Raw genomic sequence first — 19204 nt, forward strand, 5'->3', positions numbered from 1 at the left:
GGATCTACACCTGCCGATCCAGCAGAAAGACTTTTAATTTGTTCTTGGAAAATTAACATGACAAAATGTCAACCAATCAGGTTCTTGTGAGAAAAGTCACCTCGGAAGGTAGTTCATCTCCGAGTCTCTGGTCCCGAGCTCGCCGCGACCCGCGGGAGGGACTCCGTTCCTTCGCCAGGGGGAGAACACGGGCAGCAGGGTCTGGGGGCAGCGCGAGCCCCTAGGAGAGGGGGCCGCCCGTAGTAGCGGCTCCACAGTCCCCACCTCCTCCCCCAGGGCCCGGTCCCAAGATGCCGATGGGGCCTCTTCGGCAACGGCTCCTGGGAGGGCTTTCCCACAACTGGTCTCAGAACGTTCTGTGTCAGCTCCGGAGGGTGCACTGAATTAGTTCACCAGGATGAAGTTAGACTTGCAGTGAGCTTTAACACAGAAGGAAAACAGGCACGGGGTTAGAAACAGGAGGTGAATGGTGACAAGGTCGCGGCGGAGGGACACGTACGTCCCAACCCTACCTATAAATTCCGTCACGGGGTCATGTTCGCCCTCTGTTTTAATGGTGCCTGCGATGCTGTCGTTTTCCAAGATGGGGAGGAAGAGCTGCACGAAGTCAGAGGTGTACGGGGGAGCGATAACGTCCAGCACCTAGGACGAGAGAGCACCAGGTCGTTCCCCACACAGCCCACGAGCGGCATCCCACCATCATCCGATGAAATGGCAGACAGTTTGGGGACAGTCACCCTCCCCTCCCCGCTCTTTGCTCCCCGGTGACAATACGAGCCTCCAACGTTAAGACCCCAGGTGGTTCTACGGGCAAAACATAATATGGCTCCTGAAGGTGGGATGTGCTTGGTAAATGGTATGTAACCATTGTCACCACGATTAGCAGAGAGCACAGTTCTCAGAGCTGGGCACAAAATTAATTAAGCCAAAAGGCGCCGCTAGCGTTAACAGTAGAAACGTGAAACAAACAAACGGTGTATTGCTGACCTCAGTTACAAAATAGCGAATGAGTGAAATGTCAGTGTCCAGCTTCTCCAGACACTTTCGGATGTAACTGACAACAGGAAGTACGTAACCTCGACTCAGCAGGTGAACCATCCTGTCCAACAGGGTCTTCTTCAACTCAAGCTACAAGGGCAGGGGCAGACAAATCCGTCACGACGGGTCCTCTCCCCAGCCTCCAGAAGCCCGTGGGCCACCTGCTCACCTGCTCCATCACGTCCAGCTGGGAGTGCTCCGTCTCAAAAAGCTTCACAAGCAGCTGCAGGACCTGGGGGTGCAGGAGCTGGTGGCAGGTGCTGATCTACAAACACGCCAAAGGGGGCCTCGCTGAGCACCGCGGCCGGGCCCCCGGGCTCACCATCGGTGCCCGGAACCGCCATCACCGTCGCGGCCGGCAGACAGCGGGCGGCTAATGACGGCAGCCCTCGCCCAAAGCCGGTCAGCTTCCGTGCCTTTGCTCGTCCTTTCGGAACACTTGCTAAAAACTGAGAAATCTATGGAGCCAATGAAACAAGTTCCTTCTTTAAATTTTCTTTTTATTCGGGGCCCTCAGGAAGCTCAGTGCTTAAGCGTCCAACTCTTTATTTCAGTTCAGGTCACGGTTTCATGGTTCCCGAGTTCGAGCCCCTCACCGGGCTCTCTGATGGGAGCACAGAGCCTGCTTCAGATCCTCTGTCCCCTTAACTCTCTGTCCCTCCCCAGCTTGTGCTCCCTCTCTCAAAAATAGTGGCGCCTGGGTGGCTCAGTCGGTTGAGCTCAGGTCATCTCGTGGCTCACAAGTTTGAGCCCCACATCGGGCTCTGTGCTGACAGCTCGGAGCCTGGAGCCTGCTTCCGATTCTGTGTCTCCCCCTCTGCCCCTCCCTCTCTCTGCCCCTCCCCTGCTCGTGCTGTCTCTCTAACTCAGGAATAAATAATAAACATTAAAAAAATTAAAACAGATCAGGAAACATTAAAAATTTTTTTCTGGGGGCAGGGGGAGGAGCAGAGAGGGAGAGAGAAAATCCCAAGCGGGCTGCATGCTGTCAGTGGAGAGAGCCTGGTGGGGGGCTCAATCTCATGAATGGTGAGATCACGACCTGAGCCAAAATCAAGAGTCAGACGCTTAACAGACTGAGCCATCTAGGCACCCCAAAACCAGTTCCTTAAAAGGAAAATCCTCCCTGAGGATAAAAAGTCACTAGCTCTGTACCGAGTAGCCTGTGGATTCAGTGACAGATGTACTGGCAGGACAGGCACGAGCAGGATAAGGCACGGACACGGAGTGCCGCCCAAGGCCCCGCAGCCCCCGTACCTCGTCCAGCAAGGCCAGGTGTACCGGGGTGTGGTCGGTCTGTAGCTGGAAGTATCGCGGCTCTGACACAGTCCAGTCCACCCACTTGAGCACACCCATGGCCACCACTGGGAACCTACGGGAAAATGGGGCACAATGCTTCCTTTAAATGAAGTTAAAAAAAGAAACGCCACCACCCCATCTATCCCAGCAAGTGGCTCTCCCTCTGCTCTGCCAAGGAGATGCTGGTCAGAGACACGGTCTCAGGAGGTCAGGATCCTCTCAACGTGTGCTACAAGGACCCAAACTCAGTTACTGGCTTATTTTCAACCACTATTGGTTTAAAAGAAGATCGTTAATGCAGAACTCTCAGGGAGCCTGGACTGGGCTGAAGTTTTATTTGGCAAACCCTCTCTCTGTCCCTAGTAGAGACTACCAGGGGAAAGCCTCAAACACCTAAGAGGACCACCCTATCTGTAAGCCTGTCTGATCAACGCAGACGTCTGTATGCTTGCTGTGATCGTCACTTCTACACAAGCAACACTTCGTTGGCGTGATTTTTACGGTAAATAGACCCTTCCCTTCAAAGCAGCTTTTGTAATTCTGGTTGGTCTTCCATTTCCTTAGGCTGATTCATGAACAGACTTCTGGCAGATAAGCACCTGAGAAGTACTCGTGCTGCTGAAACAATTTAAAGTCCTCTATATACATTTTACAAAAAAACTGAAATCAGTAAGTGTCTCTGAAGCTTTTGTTAAATACATAAGCTTTTAATAAAATGAAAATTCAACCAACTTCCTCCAGAAGGATCAAGTTCAGAACTAAGGTTTAATTTGCTCACCTAATGCACTGATAAAGTGTACTGAGCTCGGCCACTAGCTCGGAGGCCCCTTTGTTTTCATTACAGCACAAGTTGTGAACAGTCTCCACGGCTTTTGACGTTGACTTCAGCTCATCTTTGTTGATGCCCACGCGCTTGTTCTGAACACACACACACACACACACAGAGTTAGTGAGTCCCGGTGGCCTTGCAGTTGGGGTCATCTGCTACAGGCTACCCCTCTCTGCAAACCCCCTTCCCTGTCCCTGGAGTCGAGTCCATTCGGCTGCCACCCGTCAGAGTCGCCCAGCGTGCAGGAACAAGCCAGTGAGGCTGGGCCTGTGGCAGAGAGGGACCTGCTTATTTCTGTAGTCGCACTTCAAATTCCAGTGTGAAAAGTATTAACAGATGCTATGCATGTTCTCTTGAGACATTCAGCACTTTGACTATTTCATGCACGAACACTACAAACAGGTTTCTGACACTCGTTGGGCTCATGACTTCTTACAGCCCAAATTCCCCAAATAACACCAAAGAGAGGAGGTCACTTGTCCCCCTAAAAGTGCATCGATCCTCAGAACTGATGGTACCTTTTTCCAGGTCTCAACCACGCTGGCAGCATACGCCAAGATGTGGATGTACTTGTGCTTGTGGTCCTGGTTGATCCGGGCCCCTGGTTTAAAGAGCGACTGCATGAACAGGTCCAGGAAGGCCGGCACCCGGATCTGAGGAGACACACACGGCTCGATGAAAAGGAACGCGCGGAGGAGACGTCAGGTCAGTCCATGTGCGCTTACGGCAGGAGTGAGGGCACGCCGAGGACGTGACGGGGGAGGGTGAGGAAAAGGACAGAAACGAATTTGTATTCAGGGACTTAGGAGAAACACAGGTTTTCCAAAATAACCCTTCTAATCGGCATGGAGGGGGTCCCACCTTATTATTAAAATGAAAGCAACTTACAAGTTCAACAGGAGGCGGGTCCATGCTTGTGAACATCTTGAAGAGGACCGTGATGTCGGCCGGATTGAGGGCTCCTTTGGACAACATGGCCCCAAGAGCCTGACAAGCCCTGGGGTAGGAGGCAGCTGTGCCCAGCGCAAGTGTGATCTGACTGGCATCATGACCTCTGGGTGAGGGAAAGCACAGATCCCACTGTTAGGAAGGTGGCTCCCTGCCCTCTCCTTCCTTCTCTGCCTCTTTCCTTCCTTTTTTTCCACACCTCATTCTTGGAATTGTTTGGGTCCCTTTTTTTTTCGTATGTCTGTCATTCACTGGTATCTTGACTGACCCACAAAAACAGCATTTAGAGCTAACTGGGAAAGAAGGGTTGGATACAGCTTGCAGACTTTCCAAGAGGAGCCACTCACTTTTCGTGTCTTATTAAGACTCCGTTAGGAGAGAATAAAGCCAGCAAGGGCTAATTTTATTCCGTAAGATATGGACCGCAACAGAACAATTAAACTACTGAACAACTATTTCAGGACCGCTATCATTTGCTATTGATGAATCCTAATATATGAAAACACAGGTTCACAGATCCAGTGAACTGCACAATAATCAAGTACCTTATAGAATACTCATCAAAGCCAAACTTCAGAAAGCAAGCTCTCTCCGTGTATCTAAAACTACCCTGACCTTTCTAGCTCTACTAGACAGAAGGGAGTCAATCTGTCTGTCAAGAGGAGGGCCTAGAGTCTCTGCCGGTGGACACAGGGCGAAGGGGGAACTTTGCGGGGAGCACCTAGTCAGGACCAGGACGAGCACAAACACGGTCTCTCACTTCTCCTGGGCGAAGCGCTGCACCTCCTGTGCGATCCTGCGCACGGCAGAGCCTCCTTGCTCTTCCTGGGCCAGCACGGACATCATGGCCTGGGCAAACAGGTACGTGTGCTCCCCGTGACACACCATCTTCTGGAACGTTGCAGGGGGAGAGAGTTTGGGGTTCCATAACTGCGGCAGTGACAGATGTCGACAAAAGAGCCAAACCCCCAACCACTCTGCATGCAAGTTATTATGCTGGAACTGGCCTTCTGACCTGGACATTCTCTCCAGGGAAGAAGCATTTCATGTTTGAAAACGCATGACCCCGATGCACGGCCGCCTTCTGAGACACACAAAGAACTTACGGCAAACTCAGGGAGGTTTTTTTCAAGGTTTTCCTCTCCTCCGTCCAAAATTGTAGCTAGAGAGGTACGGAGCACTCTAGAGAACACTTCCAGCTGCTGGCAGGCTGTGGACACGCTCGTTATCTCCCCTTGGTACCCTGCGTCAGAAATCAGCTACAATACAAAAACAAGAGGCCAGAGTGTCAACAGGTAGTGACCACACGTTTCACAGAAAGTTGGCTTGTCGTCAGTGTGCGTGGGAAGGTGGGACAAGCAAACACTGGTCTCAGGTCTCAAACGCTTATTCTGATCCCCGCCTCACCACTGACTAGGCTTGTGGCCCCGGCTAACCATCCCATCTCGGTTTCTTCGTGTGTAACATGAAGTGGACGAACGAGGCCTTCTTTTTTTCTTTAAACTAATTTCCGTGTCCAACGTAGGGCTCGAACTCACGACCCCGAGATCAAGAGTCACATGCTCCGACTAAGCCAGCCAAGCGCCCCAAACCAGGCCTTCTTAAAGGGTCCTCTCAGCACACGATGGGACTCTAAAAAATACGTTCCTGCCAAATCCTAAAACACAGTCCACGTTGATCCAAAAACACATATACATATTCTATGCTTTTCTTTCTCACTGTTCAGATTTAAAGAGGCGAAGTGATGGAGACCTTTACCAAAAAGCAAATACGACCTTTCAAAAGAAACAGACCACTTCCCAACTAACATAACTCTCACCCATAAACGCCTTCGCCTTTTCTGTGACACTAGTCCCCTGCCTACCTTAACAGTGAAGTTCAGCATCAAGCAGTCTGGATGGGCTTCGGCCAGTTTGTAAAAAAGATCTCTCCACGTGGTATGTGCAATCATTTGTTCAAGCCAAGCTGGGGTCTGCCAACAAACAAATGGACGGCGAGATGAAAGGCCTCGCTTGAGCGTTAGTGAAGACGGTATCGTATAAACAACCATTGCACATTCCAGTTGGAAGAGCCCCCGTGAGCGTCGAGCTCCAGCCCTGTGGTCCCGGCACAGGAAGCAGACCAGAGCTGGCGATGCCACACGGGCAGCTGAGCGGCAGCGCTGCAGCCCTGAAAGCCCACTCACGGCTTCTGGGAGACTCAACCGCACACCAGAGTCACTGAAAGGCGCTTCTTGGAGCCACTCGGGTCCAGGGAAGTACACGTAGCGTGGCCGCAGCACAGGCACAAGTAACGCATATGCCACATCTTGCCCTTGGCAAGAGGAGAAGGCCGTTTGATAGGGCAGAGGTTCTGGCCATCGCCATGTGTGGTGGCCGCGAACACGTGTCTCTCAGCTCCCCTACTGTGTGACTGACAGACCCTCTGAGTCCACCTCCCACCTGTGCCAAGGCCAGCTGCCCGCCGGATACTCCCAGCCACCAATCGAGTATGGCAGGGCTCCCGGCAGGCTGGTTCCCAGGAGACGTGGGGCTCCAGTGACAGGGGACTGTGGCCTGAAGACACCCACTGACACTGCTGGAACTTTCTGAAAACTGCCCGGTCGCCTAAGGCTCTTCACCCCCAACCTTCCTTCCTCCCTTCTGCCTTCTGAGCCCAGACCTGCATCGTGGCTCCCCAGCCCCCCGCCCATCTTCTCTCACGGGCGACACGTGTCGTTCGTATCTCCTGCACACAGAATCCCGTCCTGGCGTCTGCTTCCTGGAGGACCCGGACGAGTACCCCACACCACTCCCAGGACCGGTGCTCGAGAGTCGCCAGAAGTGGGAGGTGTGAGTCTGCCAGTGCTCCTCTCTAGTTCACCACCCGTGTGCGTCTCAGTGTGCAAGAGCTCACTACCCTGCAGAGAGCATTTTGAGGGCAATTCTGACTCTACACAATTTCTGTCTCACACCTTGATTTTAGGGCCCAACTTTTTGCGTTACTTACCTAATACGCCACGTTCCACTGTACATGTGGAATGAGCAAAAGATCCTAGGAACTGGCATTAGAAAAAGAAGACAGACTCCTCACCTCTCCTTCTTCGGTAAAAATAGAATCTGCTTTGCGGGGGTCAAAATGCTTGATCAATAAACTCTTCAAGTGATTTTCCACAGTTTCCTGAACTTGCACTGGTTCAACACCTGAAAGAAAATGAAAACAGCCAGATGGAAAACGGCCATCTCTCAATTTGTTATACTACTTTGGAAAAAATAGACAGGTCAAAAGTCTGTATGTGAACCAAAGATCACAGAATTGCTTCTGACCACTTGGAATTCGGGACCTCTCATAAAAATTCAGATTTATTAACCTTGGTCAACGGTAAGACCCAAAAAAGGAGCCCAAGGCAGAACACAGAAGGCCGTCTGCCTTCACGGAAAGGACAGCAGCATCTTGGATGCCTCGGTAAAGACAAGGACAAACTGCCAAAACAGACAGGCAGGAGGACAGAAAGACATACCCGAAAGGGTGGAAAGAGAGCAGATGCCAGCCGTGAGAGGTGCACCGTGTTCAGGAGCTGGGGCAGCAGGGAACCCACTGCCTTCCAGCAGCACCTACTCCGTGACGTCATCTGCACCCAGCTCAGTGGCCTTACAGTGAGGCTCTACCCTGATCAGATTACTAAAAGCCACAATCATACCCAGGCCTAAATTATCCATCATCCACCGCTTGCTATAACAGACCTCTTAGAAATGACGCAGTGAGGGTATACGGTCTGACCCCATAATTCTACAACATGGTAGGGAAAACAGCTCCGTGAGAATCCCATTTGCAGGCTACCCGTAAACCTCAAATTAGTGAATCAAAGATAGGAATCAAGCAGATGAACATAGGTAAGAAGTTCAGTTCCCACTTACAGAAGTCTTAAAAACCAGGAAAACAAACAAGGCCTTTCCGGTTTATCAGCATTATAATGATCCAAAGGTCTATTAAAAAAAGGTGGGGGGGCGGTGACCAGGCAGGACGGGGCCACCCACAAAGCACCTGTCTGAATGAGCCACTCAGCCAGCAGGTTGACGGTCTGGGCCACGGCAGTGTAGTTCTCAGACAGTAGCTGGATAACATTCTCCGGAGACCCTCCTGCCTGAAAATACCTAGAAAAGGTAACAAAAAAAGCTAGGACACTCATAGGAATGTAGGCGGGCATGGGGATCAATGACAAGATAGTCAGGATATTAAGATTTTTAAAGCGGGGGTGGGGTGGGGTGGGGTCTAGAAGCTTTCCATTCCCAAATCACATTATTCTGACTTTTGCAGATCACCCTCTGGGTCCATTACACACTGTCTCTAAGTTCCCCAGCTTCCTCCCCACACACATGACCTTTCTCACACACCTCTTCAGAGTGTTAAAGATGGAGGGCTCCATTATATAATCCCGGGTAGAAAATTTATGTAGGCATTCTTGCTGGACCTCCGCATCGTCTTCTCCTTCTCCATAATCATCCTCCTGCTGGTGATAAAAAGAGCCAGGCTACTTTTTCATCAACGCAAGTATCCTGCAATCTCACCTTAAATCTGCAGAACCCTGTCCATTTCCAAAGCGTTCCACACACGTTACTTCATTTGACTTCTGTGATCATCTCAGGAAGTGGGCTGGACAAGTAACGAGTGGCTAAGAAAATGGAATCCAGAACCACACCAAGGGGGTTTGCATCGCAACTACATGCTGGGGTATCCGCTTCCTCCTCTATTAAAGATCATACCAGTGGCTGCTCCCATTGGACTTTTGGAAGGATTCTGTAATCTAATTTCTGGACGAACCAAGCCTAGCGCCTGACGTTCAGTGAGAGTTCAACAGATGTCAGTTATTATTGTTTTCACTATTATTATTTCACATGTGCCATTTAATGCTTTCCAACAAAGACTGATGGAGTGATTCTCGAAGGCACAAGCCATCAGTACGCTGTTAGGAAGCAGAGATCACAGACTTGCCTCCAATCAGCAGGACTGGCTAGATACTAGGCCCTGTTCTGTGTGGAAACAACCTTAGGCAAGTCACTGAATCTAAGAACAAAGCAGGATGATGTGTGACATCAAGGTCCATCCGGTGTTAACACGGTCATCCCAACTACTAGGCAGATGCTTTTTAGATGCTTACTCTGTACTGAGCACCGTACTTGCCTCTAGAAATCCCCGGAAATAGAAGACAGGATCTAGCTTTTTCTGCCAAAGGACTTTACAAACGAGGAGAGACCAACCTTCCATGCAAGTGACTAACATGACGGTGTAAGAGCTGGACCAGGGATCAGCAAACCACGGCTCAGGGCCAAATCCAGCCCTTCTGTTTCTCTAAGTAGAGTTTTGTTGGAACACAGCCACACCCATCTGAGAATTTTTTGGAATTTTACATATTGTCTATGGCTGCTTTCTCCCCGTCATGGCAGAGTTAAGTAGTCGTGACAGGGACCGGCAAAGCCTAAAATGTTTAGTATGTGGTCCTCTACCAAAAAGTCTGCCCACCCCTGGGCAATTCTGTAAGCAAAGCTTTGGGAGCAGATTCCTTCTGCGGGGACTGGGGAGTCTTTCAGACCTGCCTTGTGCAGGGAGCCTGGAGCAAGGCCGTGAAGGAAGGCTGGCCTTCACCCCGAGACTCGTCCTTGTGGGTCTGTTTTCTGGGGCCTCTGTCCTCAGCCCTACTCTCTCCTGCTACCTCTTCTCTTGGGTGATGCCACCTCCCTGCTCATAAATCTAGAATTTGGCCTGGATCTCTCTCTTTCTCTCGAGCTCCAGACTCAAGTGTCAGCAGTTTATTCTCACTGCCCCTCGGATGCCTGCTACTTCTCCAAACTCATTAGGTCCACAACTGACCTCTGAACAGATCTTTGTCCTACCACCTACGTTTTAGTAAAGGATTCCGTCATCCACCGGGTACCCCAAACTCACAAAGGTGTGAGTCACCCTCAGTTTCTGCTCCCTCATTCCACCGCGCGTCCCGTCGTGAGGACCCACCCATTCTGCTTCCCACAGGTCTCTCCCGTCGGCCCTTCCTCCCGCCTTTCCCATTCCTTATTTTGTGCGTGCCTGCAGGAGCAGTATGTCCCGGGCGGCTCAGCCTCACGCCTCCCTTTCGGTCACCTTCCACGTTGACGCCACCACGGTCTTCACAGGCCGCACGTCTGATGCTTCTCTCTTGCGTCAAGTTTCCAGTCTCCCTCAGAAAGGCTCTCCAACCTCTAGCGTGACTTTAACCCTTCACTTGTCACCTGGCCGGTCTCGTCTCCTGCCAGCCCCCACCGGCAACCCGAAGCCAGACTGCACTACCGGCATTCAGCAGCTCTTAATCGTCATCACCTGGACTTAACATCACCGTGGCTCCGTGCGCGTCTTCCGCCTCTCAGGTCCAGTAACGTGGCGTCAAGTGAGCAGACCTGGCGTCACGAAAACTGACCCGCCCCCATCGTTCAAAGTCCAGCTCATGTCACCCCTTCGGTCACCTTGCTGGACTTCCTCTTCCTCCCCTGAGCAGTCAGCATGTACGTGAAGGGAACATCTGGTCCACCCCTCTCATCACCGAGAGCCTCTGAGGGTCGGTGCACTGAATGGGGGTCACGACGAAAGTTCCCCAAAGGCGAGACTCCCCAGCCTCCTGTCGGCGGGGTCTACGCTTGGCTCTGCCGTTCCTAGCGGCACACACTAGGGCACAAGGTGGACTGTCGGGTTATAAAACGAGGGCCCTGGTCTAGACGGCCCCTGGATGTGCGTCAGTGGTAAGGTCACGCCTGGAAGGCCCAGAGTGACCAGTGCTGTGACGTTGTGAACGGGACGCTCGGAACACGAAGCCACCACTAAGCTCATTCACGTCCCATTGGTTGTCCAGCGGTGTGATAAAGTGGCGGTGGAGACAAAGGACCTGGGCTGGGTCCCCATTCCTTCGCCAGCTCGCAATCCTGCGAGGGGAGTGAGACAGCGCGAGCACGGGCCGTCCGCTGAAGCTGCCTCCAAACACACGAACCTTGTGCTGTCACTCCCTGCCCCAAACTCTTGAACAAGTCACGTTCAGCAGCCGTCAAAGGCCCTTCAGACCTGGTTCCCTCGCAGACCTCGGGCCGCCGCATCCACCAGACGGCTCACCACCGAGGACTCCTTTCTGCTCCACAAACACAGCACCTGTCTTCGCATCTCCGATCCTCAGCTCCCAAGCCCTCCTTGCACCCCTGCCCCCTTCAACCACCTGCGCCCCACTGCGTCCTTCCTTCAAAGCGCTCGGTATTTCCCACACCTGATGTGCACTCTTGCTAAACGGCAAACCCCCAGGCTCCCCTCCAGGCCAACCTATCTGTCTCCAGGGGAGGGACCTGAGAAGCTGCAAGTTAAACAAGCACTTCGGATGGGTTTTCAGATTAGAATAAACTTGGACTACACTGGCAGGGCTGGGGCTACCAGGTCGGAGTTCCCAACCCTCCTGGGGGGGGGGGGGGAGGGGGGGACAAGGGAAGACCCCTCCTCAGCCTCCATACCAAACCCCTCCAGGTCAACGATGGAAGGATTGACTGGATCAGACCAAAGCACCGAAAAGTACGTTTTACAAACAGCAAAACACGTGTTACGAAAGCCCAAAGTTGCACTTTCCCCCTCATGATGCTGGTTTGGACTTTCTAAGCGACTTAGTTGTTCAAATTTGGCGCTCTGAGCCCGATCCGCCGTCGAGTTCGTGCCTTATATGCCTGGCGGGCCGGTAGGCCGAGGCCGGCCCCAAGGGAGCGGCCACTGGGACCCCGTCGTGACACGACGGGGTGGTCGGCCCCTCCGCGGCCCAGACCCCAGCGAGGCGGCCGCGGCCGCGGCGCCGGCGGACCTCACGCCCGGGTCTCCCGCCCCGTCCCCGCCCCCACTCGTTTGCAAGGGAGGAAACGGAGGCGCACAGAGGCCGCGTGCTCGCCCCTCGACGGGCAGCGGCGCTCTGGGCGGGCCCCGCTGGCCCGGGGACGCAGGCGGGTGGCGGGCGCTCTGGGGGCGCGGGGAGCGCGCCCCGGACGGGGAGGGGGCGGGGCGGGCTGTGCTTGAACCACTCGGTGACCGCGGGGCCCGGCGCGGCGGGGGCGGGGCCGGCCCGCCGGCGACGGAGACCAACGGTCCTCGTCGGGGGCGCCCGGCGCCCCCCCTCACCTGGCCGCCGTCCGCTTCGTCGCCCCACTCGGCCGCGCTCCCGAAGTAGTCCTCCTCCATGATGGCGCCCGGCGCGGCCCCCGCCATCCTCTCCCGCGAGCGCGCGCGAATACGGCGCATGCGCACGGGCAGAGGCGGGCGAGCGCACGCGCGGTCCCGCGGCTCCGCCCCCCCGCGGCCGCGCGCCTTGGTCCGGGGAAGGGGCGGGGCACAGAGAGCTGCCCTTCAGTGGTGGCTCCAGGCGCCCGGACCCCGGCGGGAGCCGGCGGGAGGCGGGGCCTGAGCGAGGGGGCGGGGCACAAAGGCTGTCCTGGGCTGGTGGCTCTGGGCTCCCGGGGAGGAAAGAGCGCCCCGAAGGGATCCTGGAGCACAGCCTGGGTGGGTCCCAGGGGTTTTAACTCCGGATAGAAGTTAAAGACCAGACTCGCTCTTGTCCTGGGCTCGGGTCCCGACTCCACTCCTTCTTCGCCGTGACTTTCGGTCCTGAGAGCATCAGTTTTCTCACCTGACAACGGGGCACAAGAGCAGGGCTGACCTATTGGGCCTAGTGTCCAGGGCCCACGAAAATGTTCCCATTTCCTTTAAAATCAGAATAACAATGCATATTGTAATAATGAATCCAGCCTGGATTGTATTTGTATAATTGGTATACGAATTCTACCAGTGGATGCAGTGTAATATATAACATTAAATACTTCTTTATGGAAGAAGGGCCCGCGAAGGCCAAACTGCTCTCAAATGCCCTGGAAACGAGAGTCTACCTCGTGGGGTAGTCGGTAAGGAGATGATGCTTTTTAAGCCCACATCATGGTTCCCTGCACGTAGTAGGAGATACCAAAGTGATAGGCTTGTGATCATCATAGAAAGATCTGAGCAGGGACGTCAACACCGTCAGATCTGGGTGCTTGGAGAGAAAGCCCGGGTCGGTGAGGAAGAGCACTAGAGATGTGAGCTCGAGGATATTGATGATAGCGACCATTTCCAGAGTGCTTACCGGGAACTGTGATTTCGTTCATTCCTTCTCTTATTCATTCGACTCCTGTTTATGGAGCACCCCAATCATCTGGCCCCATGCTACTCCTCCAGCTCACTGATGAACAAATCAGACCTGGGCTTTATCCTGGAGGAGCCTACCTTCTACTGAGGGAGCTGAACAGGGAACAAACAAAAGTAATGACAGAAGGTAACAAATGCTGGTGTTCTATGATAATAGGAGGGGCCAACTTTGGACCATCAGACAAGGCTTCTTTGTGAAACTTACATTTGAGCTGAGAGTCATAGGACGAAAGAAGTCAAGCGAGCTTGGACCAAGCAGAGAGCCTTTGAGGAGCCAAGGCTTGCCATGTGTCCTGGCAACGCAAAGCCCACTGCCACTGGCACCTGGCAAGCCAGGGAGAAGCCTGGATGAAGTGGGCAGGACAGGGAGGCCAGATGTTGGTGAGGAGTTAGGATGTTAACTGAGGGCTATGTGGAAGGATTTCATGCAATAACATATGCAGGGCACTGAGCACGGAGCTTGCACACAATCAGTGTTCAGTAAGGATGAGTTATTACGATGGGGATGAAATATTTTGGGGGTCTTTTGGTTTACTTGCTTTGCGGAAGTGACAGGACCATATCTGGGTTTTCAAAGCTGAGTTCCATACCTGAGGCAGGAGGCTTTATGGAGGGGGACATGGAGGTGGAAAAGGAATTTAAGAGGCCTCAGTGAGAGTTATCCAGGAGACTGAGAAGGGACCAGGGTGGCTGCTGTGAGATTGTCCCCAAGATGTGGTAACCTGACACTCTCGGGGGGCCAAGGAGTGCACCCAGGAAGATGTTGCTGAGACTGGTAGCCTACGTGTCTGGAGGTGGCACGCAGTGAAACGGGGAGCCCAGGAGGAGGGCGGGTTTCCGCAAAGAACCACAATGTGTTGGATAACGAGCTCAGATTGGGATGTGCTGAATTGGAGGTGCCATCAGAACATCCATGTGGAGAGGTCTTTCAGGTGGCTGGGGGTGGAAGTCTGCAGCTCCAGATTCCATGATTCAAGCTCTAGCTTCTATTCACAAGATTAAAGTGCATTAAGTTAATGAGTGCCCCTGCCGTTGGCTGGTTTCAGCGTTCATTTTCGTTTGCTTTCTGAAAACGTTGCAAAGAATGGATGGCTGTTAAACTCCTACTACCTCTCCCCTTGGATTTTTTTGTTTTAATAGTGCCTGAATTGAAAGCAGGCAAATTAATATATGGATAACTAATCACTCCTACAGAATCAGGGATTGTTTCACTCACCTCTCGTTCAACCTCAACAGGTGACTCATTATTAACTGGATTAACAAACAACCCTTTAATGAAAGCATTACATTCGATCTATAAGTCGCAGTGATGTAGAATAATTGAGTCTGTAGGTCTTGCCTCCTGAGATATTGTTGACCTGTTGATTTTTGAAAAGCCTCATCTAAAATGTCCACATTAGCTTACATTGCTGAAAGTAAATAAAGCCATTTAAGATATTTTCCCATTGAAGAAAGATTCTGGCGGAGCATTACCATGGAAATGAGAAGTTGGTTCCCCTTAATCCACTCAAGAAATATTTACTGAGCGCCTACTTTGTGTTAAGTGCTGTGACACGGTCGTAAAGCACAGACACAGCCTGCCTGGTGCGAATGGCAGAGAAAGGAAAAGCCATCTCAGATGATAGTGTAGAGGGGAGGGGGTTCAAGGAGAGGTGAAGGAAGGTCTTTCTAGGGAAACTGTGTTTAAGCTAAGACTTCAGACTTGAACCTGGAGGACGACGACCGTGGGGCACAGTTGGAAAAATGAAAGTGACGGTGAAAGAAAAGGACTGGAGGGCAGATGTGGGAAAAGGGGGGAGACAGAGGGAGGGAGGGAGGCCGGAGCCAGATGACCTAGAAACTCGCAAGTGGTTTGGACTTCATCCCCAGGGTAATGGGTGGTCATTGAACGCTTTGAAACACAGGAGTGATGCGATCAGATGTAGGGTTTTCCGAAGGTCGATCTGGCTGCCGTGGAGAAAGGATGTGAAGGAGCAAAGTAGAGGCGGGGATGCTGTTAGTGGACTTGACCAGGTGAGACCTGGTGGTAACTGAGAATGAGGCAGGCGTAAGGATGAAGCCAGGACACGTGGGAGAGTTTTAGGAGGCCACACAGTGCGGTTTGCAGGGTCTTACTGGGTGAGTGTAGACCAAATACCCAAGTGTTTAAATTCTCCATCCTCCCATCCCATTTCACCACACTGCTCTCATTCTTCTGTCTCCTTCCTGCTACTGAACTACACCTGCCAACGCCAAAAGTTTTCCATATCCAAAAACACGTCCCCGTTTTCATCTATTCAATGATGCAAGAGAAACGGGCACAGACAGCTGCAATCCTCTTTTTTTTTTTTTTTAATGTTTTTATTTATTTTTGAGACAGAGAGACAGAGCATGAGCAGGGGAGGGGCAGAGAGAGAGAGGGAGACACAGAATCCGAAGCAGGCTCCAGGCTCCGAGCTGTCAGCACAGAGCCCGACGCGGGGCTCGAACCCACAGACCGTGAGATCATGACCTGAGCTGAAGTCGTTCGCTCAACCGACCGAGCCACCCAGGCGCCCCTGCAACCTCCTTGGAATATTATCCTTTCTCTGCATCCAAGGCACACACTTTCCTGGCTCTCTCCCTACCCCTTCAGTTCTTCCTTCTCAGACTTCTCCCTCTGAGCTGTCCCTCTGCTTGTTCTCTAGATCCTGCAGGTCCCCAGGAACTAGGTGTGGACCCTCCTCTTCTTCCGCAATCTTCCTGGGGGGCTCCCGCCCATGCCCCATCCTAAAACCATCTGTATGCTGAGCACTTTCAAGTGTGTCTTCTCTGATCTCCAGACCCATGTTTCTAATTGACCTAACTGTCCCTTGACCTTACCATAGGTTTCCCTGTGGGCATCTCCACATCGGCATGAGCACCCCAAATGTGGTCCTCTCACAGGAAATAGGGCTACCAGCTCCACAATGAGCAATGCCAAACACCTGGAAGTCATCCCTGATTCCATGGTGCTGCACACCCACCCGGTGCTAAGGCAAATCCCGTATCAGTTCCACTGTAAGAGCATACATGCAATCTATCCACTTCTGTCTCCACTGCTCCCACTCGGTCCAGGTCTCCACTAGCCCTCACTCACATGTCTGCAATAGCCTTGAACAAATCCGACTACGTCTATCCTTGCTCTATTACAGTCCATTCTCCAAACATCCACAAAGCATTTTCTTTTTGAATTTTGCTAAGTCACTTTATCAGAAAGAAAGAAAGAAATCCAAAGATGGTAAGGCGGGTACTGAAAGGATTTGGGCAAGTTGAGATTGGAGGAAAGAACATTTTAGGGAGGAGGAACAAGAAGGAAAGGCGTGGGGAAGAAGAATGTCTCCGTTCGGTCGATCCACGGGAAAGGGAGAGGGGCAGCTGGGCCTTGAATTACACGCTACAAGTTTTAAGCTTCATCCTGTCGGGTGTAGGCAATGGAAAAGTATGAAGACTTTTGAGCAGGAAAATCACGTGGACAGACCTTCATATGATGAGAATAATCTGGCAGCTGTGTCTATAATGATTTAGAGGGTATGGTTTCCACCCCTTAATTTCCTTCTGTTTCTCTAAGGTGACTCATTTGCCATCATAAAGTTCTCGAGTACTTCTTTCTTCAAGAGATGGTGTTTAATTTTCCCGCTGAGTGGGGGCTGAACTTAGCTATTCACTTCTAATGAGCGCAGCGAAGCAGGGCCACCGTGAGGCTTCTCAGACTAGGTCATAAAAAGACCCTGTGACTTCCATCTCGGTTACACTGTCTTTTGCATTACTCACTTTGGAGGAAGACCGATGCCACGTCATGGGCAACCCTCCAGAGAGACTCACATGGTGAGGAACTGAGGCCTCCTACGACAGCCAAGGAAGCGAACCTGGAAATGGATTTTGACCCCCAGTCAGGACCCAGGTGACAACTTGACTGCAACCCCATGAGAGAACGTGAATCAGAAGCATGAAGGTAAACTGCTTCTAAATTTCTGACCTATGGAAACTATGAGATAATAAATATGTGTTGTTTTAAGCCAATACATTTGGGGTATTTCTTACGAGCAATACTTAACTAATTGCTTTCTTATGAGCAATACTTAACTATACAAGTATCCAGGGTGTTTTTAAAAATGTAAGTTGGAGGGGGGCACCTGAGTGGCTCAGTCAGTTAAGCGTCCGACTTCACCTCAGGTCATGATCTCACAGTTTGTGAGTTCGAGCCTCGAGCCGGGCTCTGTGCTGACAGTTCAGAGCCTGGAGCCTGCTTCGGATTCTGTCTCCATCTCTCTGCCCCTCTCCTGCTTGCACACTGTCTCTCTCTCTCTCTCTCTCAAATATAAATAAACATTTAAAAAATATTCAAAAAGAAAGTAAGTTGAGCGCCTGGGTGGTTCAGTTGGTTGAGCATCTGACTTTGGCTTAAGTCATGATCTCACAGTTCGTGAGTTGGAGCCCCACATGGGGCTCTCTGCTGTCAGCACCGAACCTGCTTGGCATTCTCTCTCCCTCCCTCTCTCCCCTCCCCTGCACTCTCTCTCTCTCTCTCTCAATAAATAAGCTTAAAAAATAAAAAAGCTAGACAGGGGCGCCTGGGTGGCTTGGTTGGTTAAGTGTCGTGACTTCGGCTCAGGTCATGATCTCACGGTTCATGGGTTCGAGCCCCGCATCAGGCTTTGTGCTGACAGCTCAGAGCCTGGAGCCTGCTTCAGATTCTGTTTCCTTCTCTCTCTGTCCCTCCCCCATTTTCCATGTTCTCTCTCTCTTTCTCTCCCTCTCTCTCTCTCTCTCTCCCCATCTCTCAAAAGTAAATAAACATTAAAAATTTTTTTTAAAAAGCTGGATAAAACTGTCAAACATAGCCATCATAACCCGCTGGACATTGGTCAAAGTCATACAATACACTGAGATTTATTAATGAAAATTATAGAACTTCAGTTAAGTATGAAATCTGTGACGTTTTTGCCTGTGGATGTTCCTATTCTTTTTTCTTTTTTTAAGATTTTAAGTAATCTCTGAACCCAGTGGACTTGAACTCACAACCCGGAGATCAAGAGTTGTAACACTCCACCGACTGAGCCAGCTGGGCGCTCCTGGATGCCCTTACTCTTGAAAGCAATAACAGAAAGACCAAAAGTGACAAAGACAAGAAAAGAACAGAGAAAATCTCCAGAAACAACAACAAAAAAAAACAAGTAATAAAATGGCACTAAGTACATATTTATCAATAATGACTCTGAAAAAAAAAACGACTGTGAATGTAAATGGACTAAATGCTCCAATCCAAAGAAACAGGGTGTCCGAATGGATTTAAAACAAACAAACAAACAAACAAACAAGCAAACAAAAAACCAAGACCCATCCATATGCTGCCTACAAGAGACTCACTTCAGATCTAAAGACACTTGCTGGTTGAAAGCAAGGGGACGGAGTACTATTTATCGTACAGATGGATGTCAAATGAAAGCGACAAGGGAAATACGATTGGTGACTGACTTCTCATCAGAAATAATGGATCCAAGAGCAGTAGAATGACATACTCAACATGCTGAAATAAAACACACTGTCAAGCACGAATTCCATACCTAGCAAATATAAAAAGTGAAGATGAAACAAATACTTTTGCAGAAAAAGACTGAAAGAATTTGTTGATAGGAGATCTGTCTTCCAAGAAATACTACAGGAAGCTCTTCAAGTTGAAATTAGCACCAGACGGTAACTTGAATTCATGAGAAGATATGAAGAGGAGCAGAAACGGTAAATGTAACAGATTCTGTAAGTAAATTCCGTCTCTTCTCTTGCCTTTTAACACAATATGAGATTGGGCAAAGCAATAATCCTAACACTGTGTGGTTGCGTTTATAATGACGCCAAGGACGGGGAGAAAAATGAGACATGCTGGAGAAAGTT

General features: G+C 51.2%; 1 protein-coding gene across 3 annotated transcripts; it reads right to left on the reverse strand.

Moving 5' to 3' along the window:
• Positions 1-5: 5 nt before the first annotated feature.
• Positions 6-12364, reverse strand: NELFCD (negative elongation factor complex member C/D). Of its 3 annotated transcripts, none has more exons than XM_047067935.1 (15): positions 12260-12364; positions 8488-8603; positions 8138-8247; positions 7187-7296; positions 5979-6086; positions 5221-5373; positions 4875-5005; positions 4055-4220; positions 3685-3819; positions 3116-3255; positions 2296-2410; positions 1208-1303; positions 988-1128; positions 513-642; positions 6-419 (listed from the first exon to the last, which is right to left on the reverse strand). In XM_047067935.1, exons 1-15 carry the CDS (start codon positions 12344-12346, stop codon positions 385-387), a joined length of 1773 nt encoding a protein of 590 aa, XP_046923891.1. In that variant the 5' UTR covers positions 12347-12364; the 3' UTR covers positions 6-384. The 3 variants fall into 3 exon arrangements, with proteins under 3 accessions (XP_046923891.1, XP_046923892.1, XP_046923893.1); XM_047067936.1 differs by having other exon boundaries at positions 8488-8600; positions 12260-12358; XM_047067937.1 differs by lacking the exon at positions 6-419 and having other exon boundaries at positions 519-642; positions 1077-1128; positions 12260-12358.
• Between the last annotated feature and the right edge of the window lie 6840 nt (positions 12365-19204).

The sequence above is a fragment of the Lynx rufus genome, unplaced genomic scaffold, assembly GCF_022079265.1.
Source record: "Lynx rufus isolate CCGP_SWC_20201006 ecotype Redwood Valley unplaced genomic scaffold, mLynRuf1.p SCAF_8, whole genome shotgun sequence".
NCBI classification, from domain to species: domain Eukaryota; kingdom Metazoa; phylum Chordata; class Mammalia; order Carnivora; family Felidae; genus Lynx; species Lynx rufus.

Excerpts from the sequence above, each read along its gene's own strand:
- NELFCD (XM_047067935.1), bottom strand. The coding sequence starts at position 12,346 with ATGGCGGGGGCCGCGCCGGGCGCCATCATGGAGGAGGACTACTTCGGG. Across the intron at positions 8,248-8,487 it reads ATCTTTAACACTCTGAAGAG|GTATTTTCAGGCAGGAGGGT; the intron begins GTGTGTGAGAAA and ends TACCTTTTCTAG. Across the intron at positions 5,374-5,978 it reads TGCTGAACTTCACTGTTAAG|CTGATTTCTGACGCAGGGTA; the intron begins GTAGGCAGGGGA and ends TTTGTATTGTAG.